General features: G+C 41.0%; 1 protein-coding gene across 1 annotated transcript in view; it reads left to right on the top strand.

Annotated features, from left to right (window-relative positions):
- Nucleotides 1-18,850, top strand: part of hecw1 (HECT, C2 and WW domain containing E3 ubiquitin protein ligase 1) — a 52,719-nt gene extending 33,869 nt beyond the window's left edge. Inside the window, exons 12-30 of the mRNA XM_022754153.1 lie at nt 103-201; nt 4,260-4,413; nt 4,974-5,077; nt 5,230-5,336; nt 6,349-6,534; nt 6,879-7,013; nt 7,524-7,623; nt 7,743-7,845; nt 8,870-8,953; nt 9,075-9,181; nt 10,968-11,082; nt 11,846-11,959; nt 13,403-13,555; nt 14,635-14,733; nt 15,616-15,745; nt 15,837-15,983; nt 16,167-16,281; nt 17,105-17,303; nt 18,739-18,850. Coding sequence (XP_022609874.1) covers nt 103-201; nt 4,260-4,413; nt 4,974-5,077; nt 5,230-5,336; nt 6,349-6,534; nt 6,879-7,013; nt 7,524-7,623; nt 7,743-7,845; nt 8,870-8,953; nt 9,075-9,181; nt 10,968-11,082; nt 11,846-11,959; nt 13,403-13,555; nt 14,635-14,733; nt 15,616-15,745; nt 15,837-15,983; nt 16,167-16,281; nt 17,105-17,303; nt 18,739-18,850 — 2,363 coding nt within the window. The remainder of the gene's footprint in view (nt 1-102; nt 202-4,259; nt 4,414-4,973; nt 5,078-5,229; nt 5,337-6,348; nt 6,535-6,878; nt 7,014-7,523; nt 7,624-7,742; nt 7,846-8,869; nt 8,954-9,074; nt 9,182-10,967; nt 11,083-11,845; nt 11,960-13,402; nt 13,556-14,634; nt 14,734-15,615; nt 15,746-15,836; nt 15,984-16,166; nt 16,282-17,104; nt 17,304-18,738) is intronic.
- The last annotated feature ends 4,387 nt before the right edge of the window (nt 18,851-23,237 follow it).

The following is a 23,237-nucleotide window of genomic DNA, read 5'->3' as shown; positions in this document are numbered from 1 at the left end:
CGATGTCAAGCCTTTTCTTCGTCTCAGAGTCTCCTAGTTTGGCGTAGTGTCTCCCCAACATTATGGTAATCTATCCCGTACTGTCTCTCTGATGTCCTGTAGGCTCAGGCTTCTCCCCTCCTGTTGGCCATCTTCCAGTCCTGCGACCCAGCCATGACCTAAACCATTTTCCTGCTGCCACTGACCAAGCCTTACCTCCAAGTAAGAACCAACAGGTCCCAGTCTTACTCTGGAGTCTCATCCCATCACCTTGGTTTGCTGTGAGTGTGGCTGTTTGTGTGTGCATGCTGCCATGTTCCTTTACTTTCCAAACACATCCCATCTTCCTCTCTGTTCTCCATCATCATGTCACTGTCCCTCCTCACACTCTCCTTTAGTTTTACATGTTGGGCTTTATGCTTTATGCTTGGTTCATGGTTGGATTTGAACTCGGTGTTGATTGGTTGGAGGGATCGCTGGTCCCAAACTCCACTCCACATGAGTATCCAACTAGGAGTCCCTAAACACTGTGCCGTTATTTTAATGATTGTAGATGCTGAGTCAGGTTCCCTCCAACATACACCTGTCAACACTTCCATCTGTTTAATCCATGCATGTGGAACTGTTTCCTGGTGAACAGCAGAAGACTTGATGTCACAGTGAGGTTGCCAGGTTTAACCTTTTTACATTTCTGTTGGTGACATACAAAGGGTTAATTACTGAGCCTTACAGGTGCTGAAAGGTGTATTTCTGAGCTGTGGACATGCTAAGCTAGGCTAACCATGACAGACGGGAGAGTGGTGTCCATCTGTCCTCCTCATTCTTGGAAATAAAACAAATAAGTTGAACTCACAGGAGATGATGATGCTGATAGACACGTCACCCATGTCACTGGTTAAAGTGTTTCTGTTGTTAACTCTGGATGTTTCCAAGTTCAAACACATCCAAGTTCTTTAACATCTGATCTGAAGCTTATATTCACCTGGATGTTGATTAAATGTATATCTGACTAAATTCCGGGACCTAGTTGATCCAAATACAGAAGCTTAGGAGCTTAAATGAATATTAATTAACATGTTAATATGAGTGAAAGTTTAGTACTCATAGACACCCACACAAAATGATCTCTGGCTTTGTCCTGCCATCAAATCACTCATGGAATTAATGTTAATTAGCGACTCCTCATATGAAAATAACAAGCTTCTACTTGAATGTTTTGTACATTACGTTGCTAATGAGAAAGACAGAGCTTAACGAGTCCAGGCATCAGAACTCAGAGTCTCTCACACCAGCACGTTCAGCAGTGAAAGGATCGACGTGCGATCAGCTTTAGTTTAGCCGATACCAGTCCGTTCAAATGTGCCTGGATCGGCCCTGATCCCGGTCAGGACATCTCTGCTCGGCCTCAGCTACATATTAACCTGCGTTCTTCAGCTGCACTGGTTTTGTGCATCCTCAGAAATTAACACTAGTGTTGAATAGTCCTATGAGGATGTGCAGCAGAGCCTAAACAACTGTGGAAAGTTTTGAAGTTTTGAACTAACAGAGCCTGTTGCTGCTTCCTGTTTCATGAACACGAGCTCAACATGAAAAATATTCTTATATCCTTGAATGTTGTCGTGTCTGAAGTTGAGGAAAATATTGTTTTACTACCCACCGATGATTCAGACCTGATTTGATAACTAGACATTTTCTCCTCCACCTAGAAAGTACCTTAAAAAATGACAGTACTTTAAAACTTTTAGTGCCAGATTGTGCATCAATTAGTGTCATAAATCACAGTCCATGGAGTCATAACTGTCAAATCTGAACACACAGACATGATGCATTCATTTTTAGATTCAGTTTGACTTACACTTCACAAGGATGTCATTATCTCTGATGTCCATTGCAAATAAAAGTCCATTAAATCCACTTAGAAATCATAGAAATCACTTTCCAGAGGTTTTTCCAGGAATAACATGACGAACACTGACAGAAAAAATCCTGCGTTCTCGTAATTCTCCCAAGATGTGAACAAACACAGGCTAAAAGTTCATATTGTAGCCTACAATCACCGTCCTACAGAATATAACCAGTGTGAAGTTGATTCCTCCTTGACTTCCAGTATGAGGAGGCCGGTCACTGTGTGAGTTGGTCGAGTACTTTCCAGCTGATAAGCGGCTTGTAGATCTGTGTTCGAGCATCTGACACCGTGGACTGAATCCACTTACAACACATCCAGGCACACGACCACATTTACATGTAGTGACACTCGACTGCACTTTGTGTTCGAGAATGAAGCCTGATCACAATCACACAGAGAGTGAGTGTCATTATTAGATCACTTAAAAACCTGACCCAGACCACCTTCAGCCTGATGAGGCCACAGAGACAAGGTAGGAATACTAACTTCCTGTTGGTCAGGACTGGCAAGAAGAAGTTGTTGTCTCTGTGTTTGTGTGTGTGTGTTTGTGTGTGTGTGTGTGTGTGTGCGTGTGTGTGTGTGTGTGTGTGTGTGTGTGTGTGTGTGTGTGTGTGTGTGTGTGTGTGTGTGTGTGTGTGTGTGTGTGTGTGTGTGGGCAGAGCAGTCGTGACAGCCAATAAAGGGTGTTTATGTCCTGAGGGGGTAGTCTTCATCTTCCTCCTCCTCCCACAGCAGTTAGTCAGAGCTGAGACAAGCTGCTACGCTCCCTGTTTCACACTGCGAGCGTTTACGAGCTGAATGACTTCCAAACTGTGGCATCAACAACAACAACAACAACAACAACAACAACGACAATTCAAATCTCCTCAAACCACAAAAGTCACCAAAACTGTTTCCTATGGAATCCTTCATAAATCAGCTGATCAATATGATCTATAAGCTACAAACAAGAGTTGATTGTTCCTGAAGAAACAAATTCTAGTGTCATTGTTTTAACCACTGGAACTTTTGTTAGAGTTGTTATTACTGACTGTTTCTAGTAGAAGTCAGTGTGTTTTAAGGGACTGTAGGAAAATTATTGAGTTTAACTAACCAACGATGTTTCATTTTAAAAAGTGAAACATGATGTTCACCACCTCCCCACCCCAATAATATTCATACAGTCCCTATGAAACATGAGACTAAAGCAGGTCACAAGACATTTGAAACATGATTATAGAAAAGTTTAATGTCTTAAGAAACTGTTTTTCGATATGTTAAAGCTCCATATTTTCTTCTTCTTCTGTGTTTTATTTTAAGTGTTGAGAGGAGGCTCTGAGCCTCTCTTCTGATTGGCTGACTGTTTTCTGACTGATCCAATAAAAATATAGCAGATTTCAGGTAAAAACACTCAGAGAAACCAAATCCTGCAAGGTTTGGATGGTGGGTCCAGGTGGGCGGGGCTTGGTGACTGCTTTGTTGTGACATCACAAAGTTCCAGAAGTCCTGATGGCTGGTTTTAAGGCTCAGTTTCTGAATACAGGCTGTGTGCATTTCTCTGTGGACTGAGGCTTTGATACTTTCACAGTATTAATATAGAAGCTAGACCTGATCTATAATCACACTACACATGGACACAGACCTTTACACTAGGAGCTTTAAAGGATTTTAAAGCTGCTGTACTCAATATTTTATATGATATAAACAATGGGTCAGATGACAAGCGATGAAACCACAGAGAATCAGCTCTGCTGCAGTTCCTCTCAGCTGTATGAATATTTTAGTATCATTGTTTTGGTTTTACAACCTCCAACTTTACTGTTTGACTCCATCTCTCATCAGTGCAGGTGTTCTCAGTGAAAAAGCTTTGATAAACCCACTGTACAACACCTGCTCCGTCACAGACACAGTCAGATGCTAACTGGGTGTAACACAGCTGAGCAGAGCCAGATATTTTATCATGAGCTCTAGCAGAGAGTGATTATAAATATAAACGTAGGTTCATCAGATGGAGACAAACTCAACTCCAAATGGATTCTGATGATGCAGAAGTAGTTAACAAACATTAGCCCCATAAAGCATAAACAGTATGTCAGTGTTATTCCCACATAGTATGAAACATTTAGATTTTTTTAAACTGTATATTCTTCAGACGTTTGCTCTGTAGGTTTGAATCTTACCACCAGTCAGTTTGATCTGAACGTCCTGGTGATCTCCGGGCCGGCACTCCTTTTTGGTTTTATGACAAACAGCTGGAATCAGCTTGTTGACAGAAATAATGCCGTGTGTCTCACTGTGTGAACTGTTGAAAGACGGCTTCAGATCTTATAATTTGACACGCAGCATAGTGACTGACTTTCCTCCGTTTCTCCGCCTCCTCTCTCTGTCTCTTCAGACTGGGAAGCTCGTATCGACAGCCACGGCCGAGTTTTCTACGTGGACCACGTCAACAGGACGACGACCTGGCAGAGGCCGAGCCACGGCGGCAAGTGTAACCACGGCATCCCCCGCTCAGGGTCCACCCAGCAGATGGAACAACTCAACAGGAGGTCAGACTGAGACTAGACCGTGTTATTACTAGAAACGTTTCTTATTAAAACGAGATGCATTGATTTAATTGTAATAACCAGAACGTTTCATGATGTAACAGGATAAAATAATGTGATTTTGTTTAAGTAGAGAAGTTTGTTATAAATACTTACCATACCAAATATTCTGTCTTGGTGGTGGCAATCATTTTGATTTTTACCATTACATCATTCAGTTTTCGTCTTAATATATTGGTACTGTTGTGTTTTTTTCAACCTGAAAATGTTTTTGAACTGAAAAGTGAGTGAAGGAAAAGGAGGAGTGAAGAAAAGAAGGTCCTGTGGTGGAGTGATGCTGACATCTGGTGACTGGAGATGGAATTCAAACCAGCTCAATACATTAACAATACACACAGCCGCAATATATTACATGTTCGTTTGAGTGCAAGAAGCCCTGAACATTTTGTCCGTGTGAAAGGTGCAGATATTCTTTAAGAACCCACTAATTCTTCCCAAGCCAAAGAAATATCCACGTTTCATCCTCCACTCTCCTGTAAGATGACGGCTTGTTGTCTGCACAGGTACCAGAGCATCCAGAGGACCATGGCCACCGAGGAGGAGGGAGGGGGTCCCAGGTTAGAGCGGAGCAGCAGCACAGAGACGGATTCTGAACCTGCGCCGACAGGTACACGACCGACCCTCTTCACACCGTGAAGTCACATCATCATCACTTTTCATTACATAAAATATATAAAGATAAAACTTTCTCTCACTGTAATGTAATTTAACATATTTGACATTAGAGTAAAGAGCGACTTACCTGTTGTCTGTCCGCAGGCCCCGCCTCTCCTGTCAGTCACCAGAAGATCAGCCACCTCCTCCAATCACCTGCTGTCAAGTTCATCACACACCCAGAGTTCTTCACTGTGTTGCACAGTAACTATGTGAGCACTGGTCAATGAATGTAATCAATACATGTGGTGATTTTATATTTATCTGTGATCAACAAATCCCATGAAAAGACAGGAAAATATTCTAATTCCTCTGAGCCTCTGTTTGTTAACATGAACACACACTGTAGTTTATTCTGACTCAATCCCTCGTCCACTGTCCTGCTGCCCCGAATACTCACGTGACCAAATGTGGATTAATCCGCCACTGAAAATAGTCCCAAACAAAACCAGTTGTTTTAGGAGATCATTAAAATGAAACTGTTTGTAAAGGTTTTTATCTTCACTAGGAGTCAACGCTCTTAGAGCTGAGGAAGTCAGGAAGTATAAAGACTTTTATTACAATAAAAAAGATATAGAATATTGCCAAAGATATCCTTTAATGTAATTCAGATTTTTAACTTTGAAATATCAGATGTCAAATCTCAGCGTCAAAAATTAATTTGAAAAAAATAATATACATTTACAACAGACAGTAATAGACCATTTATACAGACAAACATGGACAAGGCTCTCATGATAAGATAATAAAATGATGTAGTGTAAGGGACAGTGATTGGTTTAAAATTCAATAGTGATTAATATTGATCTGCATGAAGACTTTGATAAAACAGCTAATTTTTATATTCAGTGTAACATTGAGGAAAACATCTGTTTTAGATAGACACACACTGTCATAAATCCACAGACACAATAAGATCAAAACAACATTTCTGTCTGCGCTGCAGGACTTTATCAACTTTTCTAAATGAGATGAGATAAGATGGTACTTTATTAGTCCCACAGTGGAGAAATGTGCAGCGTTGCAGCAGCAGAGTGACAGTACAAAGAAAAGAAAAACTGCAAAATGACGATATAAAATACTTAAAAACAAGATAAATAGTAGATAACAATATAACATGTACAATTAGATATTTAAATATACAAAAAATACAACAAAACTAGCAGCAGAAAAGGGATATTGCTCAGTTGGTGTGTGTTAATTATTACTGCACACGTCCTCCAGGCAGCCTACCGGATGTTCACCAGCAGCAGCTGTGTCAAACACATGATACTGAAGGTGCGTCGCGACGCCAGGAACTTCGAGCGCTACCAACACAACCGGGACCTGGTGGTTTTCCTCAACAAGTTCGCGGACACCCAGCTGGAGCTGCCGAGGGGCTGGGAGATCAAGACTGACCCCCAGGGCAAGGTACAATGACCTTACACAGAGAGTGACCTTTTAGTGGCTCTGTTGGACGGGCGGATGTTGATGCCTGATAGTCGGCGGTGCGTCACACTTGGAAAGGCCAACAAAGCAGAATGAACCAAGGACAGAACACTTGCATTGTTTTCAGCTGCAGTTACAGTCTGTCATGTGCAGCTGAAGTTACACACTCAATGTACAACCAGTAAATCCACACACACACGTGCCTCACACGCTCATATTTGAGGCACAACATCATAGTTTTTGTGGCAAACCTTTAGACAATGTTTTGTCAAATTTTAACCTGAAACTTTAAATCGCTTTAATATGATTTTTCTCCGGTCTCTTAGTCGTTCTTCGTGGACCACAACAGTCGAGCAACGACCTTCATCGACCCTCGGATCCCGCTGCAGAACGGCCGGCTGCCTGGACACCTCGCCCACAGACAACACCTGCAGAGACTACGCAGCTACAGCGCAGGCGAGGTACTGTGCACACACATCAGTTCTACACACATTCAATCAGAACAACAATTCAGAACAAGATGCAACTTGAAAAATAATTACTGCGGCACATTTTACTTCCTGTTTGTGTTTTAAACAATAAGGCTGCCACATTCTTAAATTGCTTGTTTTCTTCATTGTTATTTAAGACCAAAACAAACAATGTGTTAGTCTGTGACGCCCTAAAAAACAGGCAACAAATATATAGTTTCATTTTCTTAAAAACAGCTGGACACTGTTTATAACGAGCATTAATCACACTGGGGGAAACGCTCAGTGCAACAGTTTGGCTCACTGATGTGTTTTTAATTGTTTTTAGGAGACAAGAATTTGTGTCAGGCTTCAGATACACACACTGTACTTTTTAGCAGGACACATTTATTGCTAATTTGGTGCTTTCGTTTTCAGTTTTGTCGACAAGAATGAAAATAAAGAATTAATTAATTAAATTAAGAGTCAACGACCACAATTCATGTTTGTGTTTGTTCTCAGGCCTCTGACGTGTCCAGGAGTCGTGGAGCTTCTCTGATGGCCCGGCCTGGAAACAGTCTGGTGGCCGCCATCCGAAGCCAACATCACGGTGACTCACAGCAAGGGAACGCTCCATGTAGGCGCCGTCGTAACGTCGTATTATTAATCTGAAGCCTGGATCGGCCAGATTAACATGAGCTGTTCTTTCTGATGACTGTGTTAATGTCTCCGTCTCTCCCTCACCAGCTTACAATGACAAGATCGTGGCATTCCTCCGACAGCCCAACATCTTTGACATGTTGCAGGAGCGACAGCCGAGCCTGAGCAGAAACCATGCCCTCAGGTATTACTGTTATTACACACGCTCCATAGAAAAGCACATTTATCTGAAGCTAATGTGATGCTTCCAGTTCACTTTAGACAATCAAAGACACACCATTCTTTCTAATGTTGTGCACTTGAGGTTTTAACTGAAGCCACAAACCGCCAGGAAACAAGTGTTGCAATCAATTGTTCTGTTTATTTAACGGGAATGTTGATTTCCAGGATGCTTGCCATGGTTCAAAGGAGAAAAACATTACAATATCTGGCCTTTAAATCATAAATATTACACATAGGAATACCATAAATGTTTCAAATAATAATTAGCCTTACTTCATGATTAACAAACAGAACAACAAATGGATTAAACAACATTAATTAGCTTTCATATCAATTTTAAATACATCATAATCCCAACAAAGTAAGATGAAGGAAATGCTTCTTACACTGAAGGTAAAGCAAAAAGACGCATGACAAACACCCACCAACTCAAACAAGGTGAAGGGGGTTTGGAGACAAGTGGTTAAACATACTGAAGGGGGTTGTCTAAATACTGTTGACATGAATCGTGCCGGTCTAGAAGGATTACGCTGCTTTATAACATGAAGGAATAATTGACAGTATGATTTGACAGTTTACATCCACAGTGTGAGAGTGTTTGTTCCTTCTAATCTACTGGTAACACAGGATGTGAGGATGATTGATTGAATCAGTCATGTAATTTTAGACCATAAAATAACTTTATTTTCCTCTTCTTCTGTGTTTTATTTGAAGTGTCGCTCCATAAGAAGATGTATTTGTTTGGCTGACTGTTTTCTAAGTGATCCAATAAAAATAAAGCAGATTTCAGGTAAAAACACTCAGAGAAACCAAATCCTGCAAGGTTTGGATGGTGGGTCCAGGTGGGCGGGGCTTGGTGACTGCTTTGTTGTGACATCACAAAGTTCCAGAAGTCCTGACGGCTGGTTTGGATCGTCAGAGAGAGTGGGTCTCAGTACTCCAGATATTTACTTGAACAAGTGATTGAATCTGACTCTTGTTTCCAGGGAGAAGATCCACTACATCCGGACTGAAGGTACCCAGGGGGTGGAGAAGCTGTCGTGTGACGCAGACCTGGTCATCCTGTTGAGGTAAAGAACGCCACTGACTTCAAACTGTAGTTTCTTTACAGTAACGACCTCACCGACAACTTCTGCTTGGACTCGATGTAATGCAGTGAAGTTTTTGTTTTTCTGTCTCTTGTTCCTTCAGTTTATTTGAAGAAGAAATCATGTCCTACATTCCACCTCACCCCATCCACCCCGGCTTCAGCTTCTCTCCTCGCTGTTCGCCTGCCTCCTCACCACAGAACTCCCCTGGTAAGTTACAAACATCTGGAGCTCACAATGAAGTGAAGAGGTGTGTTACATTTCAGTGTTGTCCAGCAGAGCAGCTTTGACCTGACGACTTTAAATACAAAGCGAGTTGGGATTTTTCTTTTTTGACAAGGAGATGCTTTGTCAGAGCCAAAATAAGAACCCCACTTTACCTCTGTCTTTGTTGAGAGCCAAGGGTTGGCTAACATACTGTACATGCAGAAAACATCATAGACCATGTTCATCACAGGCTCAGTCGTTGGCAGCTGTAAGGAAACTGGAACATCAAAAATAAATAATAGTTGCAATTTTCCTGGAAAGCAGCTCTGGAGTTTTTCTGTTTTCTGCCCCTGGTTCCTGACACACACACACACACACACACACACACAAACACACACACACAGAAACTCCACAATTATCATTGCCGTTTGACAGAGCCTGCTGTGCTTTGTTAGGGTCCACTAATGTTATCTTAATGAGCTCCACGAGACCTCAAGCGTGCTGCGTGTGTGTGTGTGTGTGTGTGTGTGTGTGTGTGTGTGTGTGTGTGTGTGTGTGTGTGTGTGTGTGTGTGTGTGTGTGGTTGTGCACTGGGTATGTGAGTTATTGATGGGATGTTCTATAAAGGGAAATTGGGTCACGGCAGAGAAGCCTGGCTTGTAATTGTGCTTCATTCGTTAGTTGTGCTTTTGTCTTTGTGGAAATGTGACCTGGAAAAACAGAGATGATGTTGTGAACTCAGCTGAGCTGCTGCGCGTCCGTCAGTCTCACTGTCAGAGAAATCCACCGTAGGTCAGTCCAGTTCTTATTAGAGCTGGGAAGTGGCACGCAGCTCAAACCAGAGGCATCACGACCACATGGTCATCGCCCCTCGTCCACCAGGACTCACCTGGAGGATTATTCTCTGCAGAACACTTTCAGAAATTAAAGACTGTGCTCTTGAATCTACAAGTTCAGGAAACAAACATTTACCGGACCGATCAGACAGCACGGTCTTTGTAGAGCATCTTGATTTATGTGCAAGAAGAAAATTCATCAAAAGTGAAATTATCTCAAATTATGAACGTCATTAATGTGAAATATGCAGCCTGTATTAAAGGGTCTGAGGGCGTGTGATCATTTTATCTCTGAGGAAGATCATCAGCAGATTTATCATCCTATTGATACTAAATAAATTCACCTAATACATCAATACATGAGGTGATTCTTTTTGCTGTCTGGTTTTTCCCTGACTTGGTTCTGGAGACTCCATTTCTGTGGAGGTCCAAAGTGTTCAATTTTAGTTAAATTAATTAGACATTTTGTAATAAATACAGGTAAATAAATACAGACAAAGTGTATAGTATATAAATCATAATAGTGATATAATCTAATAAGTGTTTAAATCACCTCATTATCATAAAATGTTCTTTAATCCTGTTTTTGAAGCTGTTTTAACTTTGATTTTTGCTTCTTTCTACTGGTTATTATTTCAAAATGAATCACAATTAACAAACTGCCAATTACAAGTATCTCTGCTCTTGATTAATTGTCAAAACCTTTCTAATAAAATATAGCAATATATTTGTTTTTAATGAGTTTAAAAAGTTTATTTAATTTACATTTTTTTAATATGAATAATTATATTAATTTAAATAAAAATTAATTAAAGTGATGGACGTATTACAGACATTGAAGTCAAGTTTTATTTTAAATATTTAATGTTGTAATTATATTAACATCTTTTTTATATTTTCTTTTCCTTTGTGTGTGTGTGTGTGTGTGTGTGTGTGTGTGTGTGTGTGTGTAGGCCTGCAGAGGGCCCGGGCCCCGGCTCCTTACCGCAGAGACTTTGAGGCCAAACTAAGGAACTTCTACAGGAAGTTGGAGGCGAAGGGCTACGGCCAAGGACCGGGCAAGATCAAGTACGACTGACTGCACACAACTTACTGCACCTTCAAAATAAAACTCATACACATATTATTATTATATTCTGCAGCAGCTACAGCAGATGGATCAGAAAAAACACACAGTTCAAACTTTAAGATCAACACAGTCTGCTCCAAAATATATGTTTAATATATGTTTTTTCATCATCAGCCACTTCATATCTATAGATTGATTTAGTATATTTTCAAATGAAATGTCCATGTGTATTAAAAGTATATTAAAAGTTTTTTTTGTTTCAATAATAAAAGAGAATAAATAAAAATTCAAATACTTACAGAAACTGAACAGTTGAATAAATAAGAAACATGTATTTGCAGTGTGATATATGATATGTTATATATAATATATGATATGTGATATATGATATTTTATATATAATATATGATATATGAAGTGTGATATATGATATGTTATATGTAATATATGATATATGATATGTTATATATAATATATGATATGTGATATATGATATTTTATATATAATATATGATATATGAAGTGTGATATATGATATGTTATATGTAATATATGATATATGATATGTTATATATAATATATGATATGTGATATATGATATGTTATATATAATATATGATAAATGATGTGTGATATATGATATGTTATATATAATATATGATAAATGATGTGTGATATATGATATGTTATATATAATATATTATATATAATATGTTATATATGATATATGATATATGATGTGTCGTGGTTGTCGTACTTCAGGCTGCTCATCAGGAGAGAACACCTGCTGGAGGGAACCTTCAACCAGGTGATGGCGTACTCCCGCAAAGAGCTGCAGAGGAACAAACTCTACGTTACCTTCCTGGGGGAGGAGGGGTGAGACACACACACACACACACACACAGATACACACACACACACACACACACACACTCACACACACATGGGCAGTGAAGTAACACAGCTGATTGTTCTAGTCTCGCCAGCCTGATTGTTTTCATCATGTTGCAGAGGATGTGAAATAAACTGTGACAGAGATGTAAATACACACACTGTACAGACGTGAACACACACACACACACACAACCATATACATGAACTAAGTTGCACAGGAGGAAATCAGTTAATTAGATGTTTTCCATTTAATGCAGAAGCATTTCTAATTAACAGATAGCCCGACACATGCTACACAACTAATTAAAGACTAAAAGCTATCAGCTACACCAAACACCAGTGTGACACAGTAACTGCACAGCCAAGTCACCCAGAAATGTAACCACAGTTACAACAGTTCAAACTGTACCAACCCTAAAGTTTGTTGTTAAGAAGAAAGACGTTTTCACCAGACTTTACCTCCATACCATGGAACAACCTGCTGAGAGCTATAAGAGATGCTCAGTGAAACATTTTTAAACCTGGTTATTTGGTTTTTAATTAATTCTCTCATATTTGACTATTCTTACTGGTTTTTATTTTCATTTGTCTTTCTACTGTCTGATGTCATTGTCCTTCTATTCACCCTTATTTTATTGTACTATTTCAGAGCTTTCTATTGTATGAAAAGTCTATAAATAAAGTTGATCATTATTATTAATATTAATATTATTATTATTGTTATTGTTATTGTTATTATCATCATTATGACGGTGGTTTAGCTGCTCAGTGTCAGACGCAGCAGCACTAACATGAGTTAATCTTATCACTTCCTGTTGTCAGTAGCTTGTGATTGGCTGCCCCTACCATGAATAATTACCAATGCTACTACCACTACTTCCTTATGTCCACACCCATTTTACCAAAGTTAAATCACTTTTACCATCTCAGCTGATAAAGAACACGTCCACATTAGTGTCGCCCACCTGACTCTACATAACCACCAGTCAGGCTTCTAATATAAATGTATACATGTTCTTAAATGCACATCACACACTGTCTGGTCTTCCATTGCCATCATGCATGACTTGAATAGGTGTAAAAGTGTTTCAGATTTTGTGTGTCAGTGAGGGGGAGTATGGAGATCATTGAACAGACCTGACCCCCCACCCCAGTGTTGTGTTACAGCTTGTCTGTTGTTGTGTATTCTGTTTTTATGTCAAAATAAAAATGTTCTTGATGTGAGGTAAAAACCTTTTAAACATTATTTAATGTCAGCGGACTCAGGAATAGATTCATTAAAGTGTATTTTGTCCTTCTTGTTGGAGGTGGATAATTAGACCTGATCTATTTTTTAAATGGGCCAAAAGGAGTTTGTAATACAAGTTTAACTTACCAAATATACCATGAACCAGAAGTGTTAAAGTGTTCCTGTCGTCTCCTCAGGTTGGATTACAGCGGCCCGTCCAGAGAGTTCTTCTTCCTCTTGTCTCAGGAGCTCTTTAACCCGTACTACGGCCTGTTCGAATACTCGGCCAACGACACGTACACCGTTCAAATCAGCCCCATGTCGGCGTTTGTAGAGAACCATCTGGAATGGTGAGCTGCCCAGTACGCACACACACACACACACACACACACACACTTCCCACTGTGGTGTAAAGTGTATATTGTGTGTTTATGATTAAGGTTTCACATCTGTTGATGAGATGAGACTTTCTGAACGTACAAAGACTTTGTTTTCCCATGGTGCTTGAATACATGATGCATCACTGAACAGGCCCATGGAGGCGGTTCCCAGAGGTCTCTGACTATGGGGTCCTCAGTCTCTGCTCACCTGAGGGGGAGACCCCTGGTGGTGAGAGGGGGTGAATGTCAAATGCTAAATGTCAGGACTTCCTGGTGGTGTAGTGAGTGAGATCCACGCCATGTAGATACAACACAATAAACCCACTTAGATTTTGGCCACAGAGTGTGTTACAGTCACCACGTTTCTCATCTGTATATTTACTGTCAGACTGTTCAAAAAGACAAAAATGCCAGAGTAATATAAAAAAATGAATCTTTAAAAAACATGAAAGTGCTTCTGGAACAATATTCACCATTTTTCCAATTATCAGAATCATTATTTTGTCTGTTCTGATCACTAATTGAACCAGCAAATTAAAAGTGCTCCTCTGGCTCTGGTGCAGCCGCCTGTCTCTGAAAGATTTGTGGAGGTTACTTCCTGTAGTCTGGCTCAGAGTTCCGTCTGCAGCATCATCTGATTGGTTGTAGGTCACAGGTGAATATCCAATCAACACCGTCCTCTCTGTTTTTATCTATTCACCGAATTTTTCACACGGAAAGTTCAGTTTTTCTGCAAATGTTTATGGACTCTAAATATGAGCTATTGGTCTCCATGGTTACTATCTTAGAGATCTTATTGAGTGTGTGACATCATGAAAGATGAGTCTGCTTTTTGAAGTTTTTAATTATTACTGTGGAAGCTGGAATATTTATTACGTAATAAACATATGACAGATGATGAAGCTGTGGCTGCAGATTTTAAAAATGCTGCGTTATTTTTCCTGAGGGTCGATTGTTTTATGTGTTTTATCGGACAGACTGATGGAATATGACTTTGATGTGACCGTGTGTGTGTGTGTGTGTGTGTGTGTGTGTGTGTGTGTGTCCAGGTTCCGGTTCAGCGGTCGTATCCTAGGCCTGGCTTTGATTCATCAGTACCTGCTGGATGCTTTCTTCACCAGACCGTTCTACAAGGCCCTGCTCAGACTGTCAGTACACACACACACACACACACACACACACACCACACACACCACACACACACACACAAACACACACACACACACACAACACACACTCAACCCAAAAAAACCCAAACCAACANTGTGTGTGTGTGTGTGTGTGTGTGTGTGTGTGTGTGTGTCCAGGTTCCGGTTCAGCGGTCGTATCCTAGGCCTGGCTTTGATTCATCAGTACCTGCTGGATGCTTTCTTCACCAGACCGTTCTACAAGGCCCTGCTCAGACTGTCAGTACACACACACACACACACACACACACACACACACACACACACCACAATATTTATGAACTGTCATTTACTTCCTCACTGCAATAGATGAAAATGTTTGAATTCTAAACTGCCAAATGTGACTACGAGCAGGTAGATGTTTGTTTTTCTGTACACACACTCACACAAAGAGGTGAATTTAAAATTCAAAATGTAAAATTTAATCCTCCATAAAACTTGTTATGTAGCTCACAGCTGGAGAAAATACTTACTGAAAGTTAAAATAATTAAAACTGATGGTATTGTGACATCATCCAGGACAGTCCCGTGTTTCTATGTTGAAGAAATTTTCACAATATCTTTAAAACTTCACTAATCTTTTTAGGTTCGTTTGTGTCCTCTCCTCCAACCTGAAGTGTGTCAACTTTGTAACTTTGTTAAGAAAAGTTTTATATAAATAAAGTTTATCATTGTTCACTCAGGTTGAATCAGCTGTTCACCATGAAATCACTTTGCTAAAACACCTAGATTCCACTGCGGACCAGTGTATATACAACAGTGGGTTGTGTGTGTGTGTGTGTGTGTGTGTGTGTGTGTGTGTGTGTGTGTGTGTGTGTGTGTGTGTGTGTGTGTGTCCTACAGGCCGACAGACCTGTCTGACCTGGAGTATCTGGACGAGGAGTTCCACCAGTCGCTGCAGTGGATGAAAGACAACGACATCACCGACATCCTGGACCTCACCTTCACCGTCAACGAGGAAGTCTTTGGCCAGGTGACATCATCAGCTACACGCCTACAGTCTGACCCGTGTGTGTGCAGATCTCTAAACTCGCCCGTTAACTAGACCCCTCCTGTGTTGCTAGGTGACGGAGCGGGAGTTGAAGTCGGGCGGTTCCAACCTGCAGGTGACTGAGAAGAACAAGAAGGATTACATCGAGCGAATGGCCAAGTGGAGGGTGGAGAGAGGGGTGGTGCAGCAGACGGAGGCTCTGGTCCGAGGCTTCTACGAGGTAAACGATTAATTCATTCATTTATTTATTGATAAGGTCATAGGTCGAGTGTAGCAGCTGCAGGAAGTGATATTTTAACAAAATAAGATACACTCAGAACTGTGAAGTATTTTACCTCATTTTTACACCTGATTAAAACCACACGCAGCTAAAACTTACCTGTCTTTGCTCCGCCCCCTCCAGGTGGTGGACTCCAGGCTGGTGTCCGTGTTCGATGCTCGGGAGCTGGAGCTGGTGATCGCTGGGACAGTGGAGATCGACCTCGGTGACTGGAGGAGCAACACCGAGTACAGAGGAGGTGTGTGTGTGTGTGTGTGGGGGGGGGGGGGGTAGTCATAATACACACCTCTTTGATTTAGAATCTGAATCAGAATAATAATCTGGTTTATTCCCAAGCAGGTTTTCAACATACAAGGAATTTGCTTTGGTGTTTTGGTGCATGACAATAAACATAGTAAGAAGATAAGAAATATTAACAAAGATGAAACAAACAAGTACTGCAGGTCAGATATCTTTGATATAAATCGAAAAATTAACAATAAGATAAAATATTTACAATAAAAATGCAAAGAAATATTATACAAAAATATAAATAAAAACAACACAAATATGTACGGGGGAGGGGCATTTAACATCCACATTTTGGGAATTCAGTAACACTCTCAGGTCTGAACAGTGTGTTAAATCTGAATCTGGAGTCAACTAGCAGTCAGTTAGCGTAGCTTAGCATAAATCTTTATAGAAGTCTTCATGCTGAGCTTCACTCTGCAGGTGTGTGATTGATATGAATCTTCTCATCTCAATGAAAATTATATATTTCCCAAAATGTCAGAAATCAGGAAAAAAGTCACTTCATCGTGTTGAGACTTTCTTTCTGCTCTAATAAAAACCCACAAAGCTCTAGTCCAGTCAGCTCCAGTGTTGTGAACAAACCTTCACAGTCCTGGATCCCGATTGGTCAACAACAGCAGCTTCTTTTTAATTCAAACCAGTAAAAATCTGAATTAAGATTTTCCAGTTTAGAGACGGAAGCCTCTGTGGTTATAACAAATAACAGTGTGTTTATATGTGTCTGTGTAAAGCCCTCAACCTGAGCTAACCCCTTGTCTCCCACTGGCTAGGTTACCATGACGGCCACATAGTGATGCGTTGGTTCTGGGCCGCCGTGGAGCGCTTCAACAACGAGCAGCGTCTCCGCCTGCTGCAGTTTGTCACGGGGACGTCCAGCGTTCCCTACGAAGGCTTCGCCGCTCTGCGAGGCTCCAACGGCCTCCGACGCTTCTGCATCGAGAAGTGGGGCAAAGTCACATCACTACCCAGGTATCTAAGCGTGTTTCCTGTGACGCTGCGTTCACAGTCTTCTGGCTTCCCTCATCATCATGAACGGAGAGGTTTGGACTGCAGCTGTGTCACTGAGCTTGTTCCTTTGACTCAGAAGTACAAGGTGACTGGTGAAGTAAAACTGCGGCTCACCTCCAAACTCTTTACAAACGCCCTGACATCGCCCTCATCCGTTCACAACAATGCACCAGCTCAGCAGAAGAGCTATTTTAGTATTTTCCCTCCTCTGCAGTCTGAGTGGATGTGATACTGTACGAGGTTTGTTCCTTTGACCTCGCAGTGGGACATTAATTTGGTAAACAGCAGCCAAAAAGTGAGCGCACTCAGCAGAAACACAGAGCAGCGATCAGGTTTCCGTGCAGAGCAGGGACGAGAGCCAGAGTCTGAACCACCACAGCGAACCGTAGTACTCTGCTCACAATACGAGGTGTGGAGATGGTGTTTGGTCCTGTGTGTGTTTGTGTTGACGCAGCCGAGGAGGCGATCAGTCAAAGCTTGGTTAAAAATTCATTAGCAACAAACCTTAAAACAAAACCAGCTCAGTTCAGTAGATGCAGTTGCCTGGTCTTGTTTGACGAGTAGCTTATGGTGGCTAATGTTAGCATGGATGTTGTACGCCCGTGCTACTGCTACACTGCATTTTAGCATTTAGCATCGAGGCTACACAGGCTTTCTGTAAATCATTCTCAAAGGATCCCAGGTCTGTTTGTCGTCATAAGTTGTTGCCAGACACAGTCTTGATGTAAACAGGTCAAATATCGGTTTATAAATGTTCAGGGATCCAGTTGTTTTAGTTTCCATATCCATGTGTCTGCGTTTGAGTGTACGTGCAGAATAGATAGAGTTAAATGAGAAAACTGATACAACTCTCATGTATACAAGGTTAAATACAAAGTTGGAGCCAGAAGCCAGTTAGCTTAGCTTAGCATAAAGGCTGGAACAATACAACTGAAGTGTATAAATGTCATCTTTAGAGTGGTTTATGTGCTGGACTGTTTCTTTGCCACATATAATCCATAAAAGAACAAAGTTTTTATACTTATAGTTTTTGTATGAATTCAACCAATGAGATGCTGTTTACCTTTAGACAGAGCCAAGTGAGCTGTTTGGTCCTGTTTCCAGTCCTCATGCTAAGCTAAGCTAATTGGCTGGTGGTGCTGTTTCTTTAAGTGTCTTTTCATGACATCAGAGATTTTAATTGTCAGGATACAATAAAAGCAACTTTAAATGAAATGTTGGTGTATAAACGCACCAGGAAAATGTGGCGCTGACATGAGGAATTCATCTTAAATTCCAGCTGCTTATACCAAAGTTTTGAAGGAACCAGTTTGCATAAATACTAATTTAAAAAATGTAAATGTTTGCACCTGAAAGAGAGACACATGTCTAACAGCTCTACCTGTCTCTCTCTCAGGGCTCATACCTGCTTTAACCGCCTGGACCTGCCTCCATACCCTTCATACACCATGCTGTATGAGAAACTGCTGATCGCCGTGGAGGAAACCAGCACATTTGGCCTGGAGTGAGACGGATCACCGCTGCATCCCTCTCAGTGAAACGGTGGCTGGGCCGAAACGCAAAAGGAAAAGAAAAAAAAAAAGAGCAGCTCTTGTGAGCTCCTGACGTCGCAAAGACACCTGGATTCTACTCGGCAACGTTTCTGGTCACGTGGACAAACTGTATGTACGTCACCACGTGGGGAAGTTTATGACAGCACCCAGCACTTAGTGCACCACAGCAGGACAGCAGTTATTTTTATATTAATTATCAAGACTGGAGACGATGAAACACTAGACTGGCTTTTTAAAAAAAAGATTAGAATTATATATATGGTATAAACATACCTGAAGAAAGGGTATGTAAGATGGAATCAAGATCATTTATAGTTGCATGCACCAAAATGCATCATCCATCCAATAATAAAAAAAAACCTACGGTCACAAAAATCTTTACAAAAACTAACAGTAACAGATAAATAGAAATGTACAGAAAGAGCACCGAAAACAAGAAGATCTAAGACGTTAATATGACAATGAAATACTTGAGAAATTTATCCTCAAAATTTGAATCGACAGAAAAGATTTAAGTAATAAAGTTATAAATTATAAAACCTATAGTATGATTATATACAGTAACAACAAAGATAAGAGAAGCTCTAACAGAAGCGGGTTTGACACATCCAAATGTTGACTTATCTTTTCTGTGAATTCAAACTTGAACACTAACAATCCTGCACACAGATTCTCAGGTGGTTTACTGCTCGTATACGTTCAGATGAATCTATAAATGTGGCTTTAAAGAATTGGTTCAAAGTATATTATGCAAATTTAAAAACGACTCGTCAGATGGACGTTAGGTCTCGTAGCCCAGATGCTAAAGGAACAATCATGTCTGGTTTTTCATCTGGAGAGCCGACAAGGATCGTTATGTATTTTACCTGGACGTTGGCGGGCCGACAGGATCCCGCCTGAGCGGCTGAGACTGGGATGTGAAGAAATGCAGTGCTTCAAGCTTCAAGGCCTTAGGGGTGATGAGTAGAACCTTACAATCAAATCTAAAATTAGAACCAGTGTCAAAAAAGGGGACAAAAATAAATCAAAGCCGCAGAAGTCATAGAAACAGGTTTTCCAGACCACTTGGCATCTGGATTTAAATTGAAGAAATGAATCCTGCACAAGATCAGATGGATGGAGGTCAGATAATAGATGCATCTGCAGAGAGTCGAGCCCAAAAGTGAGAAACTGATTACGATAAGGTGACGCAAATGATCTACTGATAAGACCAGGACCACTGAAGGGACGCGTCAATGTCAATAACAGTTAAGCCATCCATAAACAGTCTCTTGTTATCCTCTCGGTTAACTATAGCAATTCAATGTCAATAATTTGAGCTCCTCAGTGACGAGCAGAGGCGCCAGAGTAGTGCTGAAAGTCAGAATGTGCTGAGAAACAGGAGGAAGCTGGGGGAAGAGTAACACATGACTCCTTCATACACACCTGACCTTTAGTCTAATTCAGATCCAGTCCACTGACAGCAAATGGGTCTAATGGGTATTTACAGACTCTGCAACCACTACAGTACTTAATCCAGTCCTGATACTCGAGACGTATCGGTATCGTTCAGGAACAGCTAGATCTCTCCGAGGCAGGCAGCACCTGGACACAAACGGCTCATCAACAGTCCCTCCAAACCTTCTTGCTCTGCGAGGCTTTCAAAAGCAGAGACGATGATGTCATGTCTCCTCTATCAAAGTAGCCATCAATACCAACACAAGGGCTTCTGGGATTCCCTCTGTGGAGACCGAGCAAGCAGGTAGTTCGCGAGTCCTTGACGACAAAGAAGTGGACGCTCCAGCTGTGTAAAAGGGGCGGGGCTGGAGTGTCAGCGTCTCTGGTCCTGCTGTTTGAATGGGAGCTTCTTCTCTTATTCAAGTCTTCCACTGATGAACTTCTTCTCTCTGTCTGTGAACCATCACCTCAGCGTTGCTCTGTGCACGGAGCCGGTTCTCCAGTATCTGAACCTTTACTGTCTCAAACAACGTGACTGGTGCAAAGCAGCATCGTGGGTCTTCAAGGGCTTCATCAGACCGGGGTCCTGAACCGATCCGGCCCTGCTGCATGAACTTGTGATGTGGACAGAGGCCCTTGGATGAACCAGTGTAACATATGCAATAGTTAAGACCTTAACTTAAATCTGTCCCTCAGTCTGCCATGTTCTCTCCCACAGTGACTGACTGCAGCGTTCCCTCAGCGTTCCCGACCCTTGTCTACATCTCTAGTCCAGTAATGAAACTGTGCCTCAGTTACTTACTGCCTCATACGTGGCCTGTGGTTTTTGTGGGGCTTGGTGATTCGTATTTGAGCCTCACATGAGAAAAGTCCTGAGTTCAGATATTTGCATCGGTTCTTTTTGCATGTTCTGCTCGTGTGGACGTGAGTTTCCTGTCACACAAGTCTGGTTTACTGGAAACTCTGATACCCAACTCACACTCAGCCGCCTCATGCGTCTTCATGGGCACATCTGCTGTCTAATTTTAAAAAAAAAAAAGCCAAGTGCAAATGCAACCAGAAGTCTGACACATTTTAGCCAGAAAAGGTGTAAAAGCTTTCATCCCTCAAAACATTATTTTTACTCCTTTCAATGTAACGATGCAGTTTGTCTTTGCAACCATTGAATGAGCTGTAAGATTAAAGGAAAACTCCAATGGTTTCACACAGCGTGTTTCCAGGTGTTGCAAATATGAAATAAGTTGTATAAAGCCTTTTGTATCTCCAGACGGAGCTGTGTGAAGTCTGACTTAAGTCCTACGAGTTTTAGAATGAGAACAATCAGAGGGCATGGAGTTAAAAGTGAGCTTGAGGCTAAAGGCTCCAGGCTACATTAGCCTCTATTAGCATTACAGACAGTTACAAGGTAAAAACAAACAAAAAGAACGAAGAATGTGGGGAATAAAAAAGACGATATCTCTGGTCCTGCTTATTTGTTGTCCGTTCCCGCGAGTCGTCCACGTGTTTGTATTTTAAACTACCTAGCTAAACCGTTTTTAGCTAGCTAGCTAAACCGTTTTTAGCTAAAGTTATTGCTGTCCTGGAGCTGGTTGCACCAGCTGTTCGTAGATGTTCAAACTTAGAGCAAGTGTTTACAAAGTCCATGAATGAAATAAAACTGATTTCACCACACAAACTAGCTCCTACGTAGACATTAGCGTACATCTGCTAACTGTCAGGTGTAACAGTTGTAGTTATCTGAACCAAATGATTAGCTAATATCTGAGCCGTTTAGAGTGAAAGGTGAAACTTGATAAATGCTGTTTTATAATGTCATGCCTGACGATTTTAAATTGCATTTCACAAAAATAACACAATATACCTCAACTTACAAATCATTTTACTAGAATTAGTAAATAATGTAAGTTAGGTTAGTACTCACTATAAATTGTACCCTGGAACAGAGAGATGCAGAAAGAAAGAAACAATCATTTTTAGAAGTTATACAATGACTTCCTGTTTACATTGTTGATGGCTCCTGACTGGCTAGTGCTACAGATGTTTCCTAGCAACAGGTTCACACAATACTAAAGTCTGTACTAGCTAACATGGCGCATCCCGATTTAGTAAATCACTAGTTAGAAAAATAGCTACTGAGAACTTATGAAGCACTTTCCGTTCTAACTTTGTAATGGTTTATGAAGAGCTGGTACAGTCCTGGACCGGACGTAGACCCACCCCCCGCTGCATCTAGTGCAGGATCTTTTCCCTACACTTAACCTAGTTCTTTAGGTACCTAACTCCACACTGTAACCACAGTTTATTTGCCGTGACAAAAGTCTTTCTCTAAACTTAAACAGACCGTATTTATACAGAGCGAGAGTTAAGACATGACACTCTTTAAATATCAAGTGTAAACGAGGCCTTAATTGCACCAGGGTAAGAGTTTGTTTGTTAGCCCTGGAAGAAATTGGCAACTTCTATTTCTAGATTCCTTGTTGTCCACCCAAGGCATGCTGGGATAGGCTCCACCCCCTTACCCCCTGACCCTTCACAGGATAAACGGGTGTAAGGAACAAATGGATGAGACCTCTGGAAGTTTTTCACACACATTGAGAGAAATTGGCCTCAGCTGAACGTCTGTGAACTCGTGCTTCTTTGTTCCCCACATGTGATGTGATAATATTATTTTCTTTCTTTCTTTCTTTTCTTCACCTAAATTGTGCTTAATTTTTTCAGTAGTTACAGAAACGATCAAACTGGGGTAATAAGTCACAACGACAGCAACAGAAACGCAGGATTTTCTGTTTACAGTAAAGACCATGGTATGAACAAACGCATTTGAGAATGAATTTGATCAGAACCACATATAACTGTGGTAAACTCACTGTACCGGCAGTCGGATCATTAGTACTGCATTCATCCT

This window comes from Seriola dumerili, unplaced genomic scaffold (assembly GCF_002260705.1).
Source record: "Seriola dumerili isolate Sdu_G_001 unplaced genomic scaffold, Sdu_1.0 BDQW01000216.1, whole genome shotgun sequence".
NCBI lineage: Eukaryota > Metazoa > Chordata > Actinopteri > Carangiformes > Carangidae > Seriola > Seriola dumerili.
Note: the sequence above shows the minus strand (reverse complement) of the source record. Positions and strands in the feature narration are given on the sequence as shown.